This window comes from Salvia splendens, chromosome 14, assembly GCF_004379255.2.
Source record: "Salvia splendens isolate huo1 chromosome 14, SspV2, whole genome shotgun sequence".
NCBI lineage: Eukaryota > Viridiplantae > Streptophyta > Magnoliopsida > Lamiales > Lamiaceae > Salvia > Salvia splendens.
In genome coordinates, this window is record NC_056045.1 from 4,367,655 (window position 1) to 4,377,166 (window position 9,512).

The 9,512-nt window shown below is 32.1% G+C and overlaps 1 protein-coding gene across 2 annotated transcripts; it reads right to left on the minus strand.

The window, feature by feature from the left end:
- Positions 1–7,405: 7,405 nt before the first annotated feature.
- Positions 7,406–9,067, minus strand: LOC121763775 (myb-related protein 2-like). 2 transcript variants are annotated; one of them, XM_042159855.1, is made up of 7 exons: positions 8,933–9,067; positions 8,638–8,849; positions 8,372–8,549; positions 8,223–8,299; positions 8,082–8,149; positions 7,648–7,717; positions 7,406–7,568 (listed from the first exon to the last, which is right to left on the minus strand). In XM_042159855.1, exons 1-7 carry the CDS (start codon positions 9,021–9,023, stop codon positions 7,482–7,484), a joined length of 783 nt encoding a protein of 260 aa, XP_042015789.1. In that variant the 5' UTR covers positions 9,024–9,067; the 3' UTR covers positions 7,406–7,481. The 2 variants fall into 2 exon arrangements, with proteins under 2 accessions (XP_042015789.1, XP_042015790.1); XM_042159856.1 differs by having other exon boundaries at positions 7,493–7,568; positions 7,664–7,717.
- Positions 9,068–9,512: the final 445 nt, after the last annotated feature.

The window sequence follows — 9,512 nt, forward strand, 5'->3', positions numbered from 1 at the left end:
AAGTAGTAGCAACAATTACTATGGTAAACAATCATCTGAAGAAATCATAAACAATTACCAAAATATATGCATTTTATTTTCTTATAAATTCTGAAAATGTTAAGCTTGAAGAAATCATAAACTGAAGGATCATAATTCTACACTTGGTTGAAGAAAACATAAATTGAAGGATCATATTACTACACTCGATTGGTTGCAATGAAGAATATTTCTATTTTCATAACTCTCATGTTTTTTGTCATTCTTTTCGGTAAGTTCTCGACTATATGTTTATTATCAACCCTTATACTAGTAATTTATTTTGTATAGCTTTCTCGATTTAAATTATTTTTCATAAGCCTATATCAAATTAAATGTAATTATGAAACAAATTGTAATTGCATATTTACATACGAAGAAAACTGCACAATATAACTGGAATTATAACAATGTTCATTTTGTAATCAATATTATAATGCCTTATATTTATGTATATAGTGACATGAATCAATGATATAATGAGATATGTTTTAGAATTTGTAATGATGCAAATGAATACGATATCATGAAATAACTGATTCCTTAGTTTTTGAGCCTCCATGCGAAAATTAGAAATAAGGTACTCCTAATTAAGGATGTGGACCTACTAAGGAGTATATGTATATGCATTTATAATAATGGAAAAGTAATCAATCAAAATTCACACATAAGCCACATTAAATTAAAGTTCTTTGTTTTAATTGATTTCTGTATATTAGTTTTGTATTTTGATCAAAATTATTATGTGAATATAATGATTTATGAATATGTTATATTTTGAGTAAATTCAGGTAGCGGAAGTGTAGATGGAGGTGGGAAATGTTGTAGGAATTTCCCAAGTGTTGGGAAATGCAGACCAAATGTAGATGATAATCCAGAAAATGATGGGAAATGTTGGCTTTACTGCATCAATGACTGTGAACGAGGAGGTTTCTGCAAACTTGTTGGAAAAACTCATTTCTGTCATTGTTATTGTTGATCTTACAAATATTTAAAGTGTCACAATTTTATTCAACTAAATATGTAAAATTGGGACAGAATGTTACACTATAATGTTTTACCCATTAATAATGTTAATGCATTATATAAATTCTTATCCAAGTGGGTGTTACTGTTATCTACTAATGTTAATGCATTTATATAAATTTTTATCCAAGTGGGTATATTCACTATAATCCTGTTTTAAATATTTATAACCACTTTAACGAAGTACGGTTACGTTTTTCTTCAACCAATAAATTGAGAATTCTAAATATTACTTAGTACTTATTTTTTTTTTGTAACTCACACAAACTTCATTTTATATGTCTTGAACTTCCAACCTATTGAAGATGAAGCGTCTTACCATCATGGTTGCACTTTATCGTTGTGGATTTGAGTAATCTTCTGTGCATGAATGTTTTAACTAATTAGTGTAAATTTGAAGAAAAAAAAGTTGAGAACATTCTTATTAAATATTTTTGTGTATTTTACCTGTCATGTTAATGCATTATATAAATTCTTATCCAATAGGGTGTTATCTACTAATGTTAATGCATTATAGTATAAATTTTTATCCAAGTGGTATATTCACTGTAATCCTATTTTAAATAACTATAACCACAGTAACGAAGTACGTTCTGCTACTGAGAAATCTAAATAATACTTGGTCCTTATTTTTTTTTTGTTACTAACTTACACAAACTTCGCTCCATATTTCTTTGATACACTTTTTATTAGCACTAAAAATATCTGCAAGCATACAAGATAGATCTAGTATAGCTAAAGGTCAGTATCGTAATATCGAACACATGGAATAAGATTGCAACTGACTACCATATACTAAGCGCCATATACTATCTAGAGACACGGGTTTTTTGGGTTTAATTTATAAAGCTAGACTGAAATAAATAAACAAATAATAGGAAGCGTAAAAACATATGATACAAAACAAGCGAATGAATGTTGAATTTTAGGATCCAAAACACAATCGACTTCCTTGAATTATGGTCTCTAGAGTTATTAAGTCGGTCACTAAACTAGATTAAACCCCCTCCTGAGGTAAGAAATCCATAGATTAGGTGTTGAAATCAAAGTCCCCTTTAAATCTCTAACATCTAACTCCCAAAAGATCATTAAGACCAATGATCTCACGTGAAACCTCAACTCTCCCGAGTTTTATTGAATTAAAGTGTGAATTATCTCTTTTCCAAGTCAATTATTTCATGTCTCCCGAGTACTCTAATCAACTCTAACATGTATTCAAGAGGTAGCTAATCAATTGAACATAGAAAGCACAAGGATGAATCAAATAACTGCAAGAGCTAACAAGGAAAATCAATCGAATATCTTAACCAGAAATTCCAAAAATGATGTTTTACTCATAGACAAGTAAAATCAATAAATAAAAGTACAAGACATGAAAGAAATTGATAAAATCCAAGGTTGATATTCAGTGTTCTCTTGCATGGATCTGCAGAGCTCCGCTCCAATGGAAGATAGATGAATTATGTGTGGATTGTGGGATGGAAGAATGTGTAGAGGTGGAGAAGATTGTAGGCTCTGAGATAGAGAATAAGAATTAGTCTCAGAGGTATTTATAGGCTGGAAAAATGTTTATTTTTGATAATTTTCGTGCCCTACAAGAAATTGGAGAGATTTGTGCAATATTTATTTTCTTCCCTGAATTTCCACCTAATTTCCATCAGCTTTTGACCGCACTGCGCGACGTTCGTAAAATGACCATAACTTTCTCCACAGAACTCCGATTTAGATGTTCAAGGTATCCACGCGATGCTCTTTCGAAGAAGAAGAGAATGGTATATAGTAAGCACTGATTGGACTTCAAACTAGTTGGAATAATGGGCTAGAACAGAGGCTGCTGCACCTTGGCCTTTTTTTGCACCTTTTTCTGTCTTTTTCTATCATTTATCAACAAACACGTCAAAGTAGTCAAAAGTACCAAATGTATAACATATGAAATTTAAGAACATAATTTGCATGATTAACATTTAAAACGAACCAAATCTAGTTCTTAAAAACATGCAAAATCCGTGTTTGTCAACTCCCCCAAACTTAATTATTTGTTTGTCCTCAAACAAAACAAGAGAAAAACTAATAAAAAACACATATGTTAAGAACTAGACTTCATAGTTGCCTAAAAAATTACAATAAAAATAAAGAGTTCGACAAGAATACAAATCAAATCATGCAAAGCTTATTAGTGCACTTTCATTACTAGCTCGTTTATCACCTTGAAGTACATGCGCTCACAAGTATTTAGAAGTGTGTTCATCGCCCACTCTCAAAGTGTATAAGGTAAAGAATATATGCTCTCAGATCATGCAATATGCAAAGTTTACCATAGGCTTGCTCAAAGTCTAATCTCTCATCTACTTTTTGTGATTAAAATAAAAAATTCGAAAGGTCTTTATTTTAGGTTATAATGTAGGCTCTTTGGTAAGGTGAGGAAATATTTGACTAAAAAGTGACTAAACTCAATCATAGCAAAAGTGATCAATTTCTACTACATCAAACATAGCACCCCACCAACAATTCAAATCTCAGTAAATTCTAGACTTTGTCGAGATTTCTTCTCACTTTCCAAATTCCTTTCATTTTTCTTTTTCTTTTCTTTTGTACATCCTTTATTTCTTTCCTTTTTTTTGTACAACAATATATCTAATATAAACCACATAAGTCTATGCAACTTTCACATTTAAACACACTACTTTCGTTCTACCTTATCTCTCCAACCCTTTTCACAAAATATAAACAAAAAATCCCCAAGTGTGTATGAATATTCCCCCATTATTTAGCTTCCAAAGAAAAAAGGCTTTAAAGGCTCAAAGTGGCTAGCTAGGGAAAAATATTTTGAATAAGATCATTGATTTGGATATATAAAGTAGCTAAGAAGGATGGCCTAACGTCCTCTTTTATCATTTAAACACTATGTAGACTTAGGCAGACTAGGAGCAAGTTCTAGAAACAAATACATGAATGCGGATAAATCACACAAGAAATAAATTTATGGCTAAGTCTCACAAGGTATAAGCATGATTCAAGGCAAACAAGCAATTCATTATTTATGCAAACCTTCAAATCAATGCATCAAGTCAACTCAACCAACACATAAACGAACATTTCATCATAGGCAACTCGGTCTTATGTCCCTATACATGAGTATTTCTAAGTTTTCTATGTTATGCTCATGACAAGATTCACTTCGGGTTTATTAAAAACAAACAAAAACAACTAAACTCACGGTCCAGCACTTCATCCCCCCAAACTTATTCAAAACTACGTTAAGAATATGTTTGAAAAGTTGGTAAGGACGTGAGTAAACTAAAAAACAAATTAAAAGTGAAATAAAATGATACCAATGTTGGGTTGTCTCCCAACAAGCGCTTGGTTAACGTCTTTAACTTGACGTTCTTTGAAGCTCATAAGTTATCCCTCATTCTCGAGACTTTCTTTGGGATGCCTTTTGTACCTACAATTCCGCAATGTGAGTATAGAACGAAGAATATTATAGTAGAGTACAATACATAATATGTGGCAATCCCCCAACCTTTAATCATATCAACGTATAAAATATGCAAATCAAATTATCTACCTTAACATGATCATTTTTCATCCCCCATATCTCCATCCCCAATCAATTGCAAGAATTTTCAACAATAGACCAAGATCAAGCAAAGCACTTAAGCTCTAAATATACACAATTCATGCAAGATAAAATAGCCTCACAATGCTATGAACATGAACTATGTGTATCAACAATCAAGCCAAAGTGATATTCGATTTTCACCCACAAAGGTCAAATATATTCAACCACACCCAACAATAATTAATTCCAACAATCCAAAACATACAAATTCATCATTCTCCATCAATCTCTAATCCAAACTACCAATACATATCAACAACAAAGTCATTCAATGAAAGAATTCAAGTTCAACACTCAGAAATTACAAGAAGAACATATCTTGTGTTGGTTGACAGTTGAGCACAAGAATAACTAGTAGAATCCGAAGAATTTGATTAAGGGGTGTGAATTTGAAGTGTGAATGTGTGAATTATGTGGAGAAAACAAACTAGAAGGGGAGGGGAGAAGGTCTTACTTATTTTTATTTTTTTATTTGAAAAAAAAGAAGAAAACAATTTTTTTTAAAAAACTGATTTTTTTATAAAAACGAAAAAAAAAATTAAAAAACAAAGGAAAAAAAGAAAGAATTAAAACTACTACTAGCTTCAGCTCTACGGAGTAAAACTTCAGCTCTACGGAGGAGGAAAAAAAACTAAACTAGAAACTAAAAATAATAAACAAAAACCAGAGAGCTATTATCAGGGAACTTTATATCTCACTCACGCTCTACGGAGCATATCAAGTGTTGTAGCATATGATTGTTTCTTACACCGGAGTGTAGAGTAATCCATTGTTGTGATTCATGTTCTTCTCAAAATAGCAACCCTTGCAAAATAGATAAAAACTATTTAAAATAACTATACAAAATTTACACTCTAAATTAGTATTATCGACCGTCTTATAATATCAGCTTAAAGCAATAATATTCCCCGGCGCCGGCAACGGGGGCAAAAACTAGATGCACTTTTTATTAGCACTAAAAATATCTGCAAGCATACAAGATAGATCTAGTATAGCTAAAGGTCAGTATCGTAATATCGAACACATGGAATAAGATTGCAACTGACTACCATATACTAAGCGCCATATACTATCTAGAGACACGGGTTTTTTGGGTTTAATTTATAAAGCTAGACTGAAATAAATAAACAAATAATAGGAAGCGTAAAAACATATGATACAAAACAAGCGAATGAATGTTGAATTTTAGGATCCAAAACACAATCGACTTCCTTGAATTATGGTCTCTAGAGTTATTAAGTCGGTCACTAAACTAGATTAAACCCCCTCCTGAGGTAAGAAATCCATAGATTAGGTGTTGAAATCAAAGTCCCCTTTAAATCTCTAACATCTAACTCCCAAAAGATCATTAAGACCAATGACCTCACGTGAAACCTCAACTCTCCCGAGTTTTATTGAATTAAAGTGTGAATTATCTCTTTTCCAAGTCAATTATTTCATGTCTCCCGAGTACTCTAATCAACTCTAACATGTATTCAAGAGGTAGCTAATCAATTGAACATAGAAAGCACAAGGATAAATCAAATAACTGCAAGAGCTAACAAGGAAAATCAATCGAATATCTTAACCAAAAATTCTATAAATGATGTTTTACTCAGACAAGTAAAAGCAATAAATAAAAGTACAAGACATGAAAGAAATTGATAAAATCCAAGGTTGAATCATCTTCAGTGTTCTCTTGCATGGATCCGCAGAGCTCCGCTCCAATGGAAGATAGATGAATTATGTGTGGATTGTGGGATGGAAGAATGTGTGAGGTGGAGAAGGATTGTAGGCTCTGAGATAGAGAATAAGAATTATGTTCAGAAGTATTTATTAGCTGAAAAAATGTTTATTTTTGATAATTTTCGTGCCCTACAAGAAATGGGAGAGATTTGTGCAATATTTATTTTCTTCCCTGAATTCCCACCTAATTTCCATCCGCTTTTGACTGCACTGCGCGTCGTTCGTAAAATGACCATAACTTTCTCCACAGAACTCCGATTTAGATGTTCAAGGTATCCACGCGAAGCTCTTTCGAAGAAGAAGAGAATGGTATATAGTAATCACTGATTGGACTTCAAAATAGCTGGAAGAATGGGCTAGAACAGAGGCTGCTGCACCTTGGCCTTTTTTTGCACCTTTTTCTGTCTTTTTCTATCATTTATCAACAAACACGTCAAAGTACCAATATAACATATGCAATTTAAGAACATAATCTGCATGATTAACATTTAAAACGAACCTATTGAAGATGAAGTGTCTTGCCAACCTATTGAAGATGAAGTGTCTTGCCATCATGGTTGCACTTCGTCGTTGTGGATTTGAGTAATCTTCTGTGCATGAATTAACTTGTGAAAATTTAAAGAAAAAAGTTGTGAACATTCTTATTAAAGTATTTTTGTGTATTTTACATGTCTTAATGTATCAGTCATCTTAGGAAAAAGAATATTCTACTTCCAACGTCCATGAATAATAGGTTTATTTTAACTTGATTCAAGTTTTAAAAAATATTATGAAAAATAAATAATAGGTTTAGTTTGACTTGGTTCAAGTTTTAAAAAATATTATGAAAAGTGAATGGAAAAATATAGTGGAATGTGAGATTTGTTGTAAATGGTAATAGTAATAGACTAACAGTAGTAAAAAAGCAAATGAGACATTTATATGCGAATAGACCAAAATGGTAAAATAGGACGATTATTGATAGACACAGATAGAGTATATCATTTGAAAATGTCGGGAAGTTAATTGTGAAAGGATTTATACGATTGTAGGGTAAACAAGCTAGCTAGCTAGCTAAGTGTTATTCACGAATCGAAGTTACAAAAATCTACTAGTTTTTTGTATTCCACTGAGATTCAAGCATTGTCTGAAGCTGTTTCGCTTGTTCTTCAATCCTCATCTGCAACTTCTTCTGGCTCTAAACAAAACCAAATTAAGTCAGAACCTAAATATACTATGAATTTATGAAATTAGAGAAAAAACTTAAATCCAAAAACCTCTAGTTGATCATACAATTGTTTCTGAACATCTATCTGTAGCCTTAGAGCTTCCACAATCTGCATCCCCCTGTTATAGATCATCAACTATTTTTAACAAAAAAATATGCTGACTCATTATAAGTACTATTCATACAAAATGTTTCAACATTGATTCATATATTGAAAAGGTGTGAAGTTTGTATATAAAAAGTTCATTTGTATTTCATTTTAATACATTCCACCGTACGTGTGTTTAATTCAATTCTTTGCCTACTTGGGGACAGATTGTATATATTATAGTACTTGTTTCATGTTTTGTACCCCATGTAGGCAAAGAATTGACGCCGTCTAGACACAGATGACATATAACTTGTTGTATCAACATGAAACAACGATGAGTAATTAGCCCAAAATCTGGTGAGATTATTTGTACAAAACATTATATAGCTTACGATTTAAATCCAATCTGCTCAGAACTGCCTTCTTTATCGTCGGGCATTACTTCAGAAACGCGGTATTTCTAAGAAACAAAACATAAAATTTTTGAGAAATCAAAATTTAAAATTTGAGATCAAGAGTAGTTTTTGTTTAACCTGCAAATGGCTTTTGATATGGAAAATTGTCAATCCATCACATTGCATTAGCTTGAGGATTCCCTTTGGCGTGGCCTCTGCATTCAGTGCCATTCCAAAAAAAATCATCAAATTTATTAGTATCTCTTATATAAATATATTCTACTTACTTTTGGCTCCACCTAGACGATCCACACATTCAATAAATTTCTTGTGAAGATCCTCAGTCCATCTAATTCGTTTTTTCTGCTCTTTTTCTGAAGCAGGGACAATCAATTTAGTCCCACCACAACTAGTTGAATGTTGCCTCTCTAACTGCACTGCCTTGCTGTAATAATGTTTTTCCATCTGTCACAGCATTCAAATTCATAAATAATTTCTATGACATCAACACTAATGATCAATTTGAAGATGAAAATAAGGTTTTTTTACTCACACCAATATTATTTTTATGATGATAGTAATTGATGAGCGAGTTTTCACCGAGGTTTCTCTGCTGAGGCTGATGAAGCTTGCATTCTTGAACGCCGTCGCTGCGACCGTGGCTCAGATCACGACAGGAGCAAGATTTTACGAGTGATTGCAGTGTGTCTCTTGACTGAAAATTGTGACAATTGATCTTCTCCGGCAAAGGAATCTGCTCATAATCTGCAACAATTTATCCATGGAATCAACAATTTCTTAAAAAAGAAAAAATTAGAAAAAAAGATTAAATCTTAATATTTACACACCTAAATGAGGCTGCATGAGACCTTTCTGTGATAACAAGCAAAGTTTGTAGCACAAACTTTGCAAACTGATGGATGAGAGATGATTGTTCATCTTTATCGAAAGGGCTACAATAAGAAAAGAAAAAAGAGCATATAAATTAGTTACATAAATAAATTGATGCTAAACTACAATCTAAAGATCATTGGCACCTTCAAATTAGCCAAGAACAAAGAAGCCCACCTGACAAAATAAGCAAAGTATGATACAAAAGTTGGTGTAAAGATAATAATAATAATAATACACCTCCAAGAAAAAGGAGGGTTGGACCAATGAGAAGTTAACACAGACAAGATGTCCACATTTAATGAAATCTTGTTGTCATTTCAAGTAATAACAAAATAGATACAGTCGAAAAAGCATTGTAGAACAAGACAACAAGAAACTATCAACATTTATTTATTGGATCAGGATAATAGTATTAAATTCACTCCCTCCGTCCCGTGAAAATATGTGCGATTAAAATGATACTCCACCTGAATTAATGCACAATTTTGATAAAATAAGAGAGATGGTGAGAAAAATAGTTAAAGTAATGTAAGT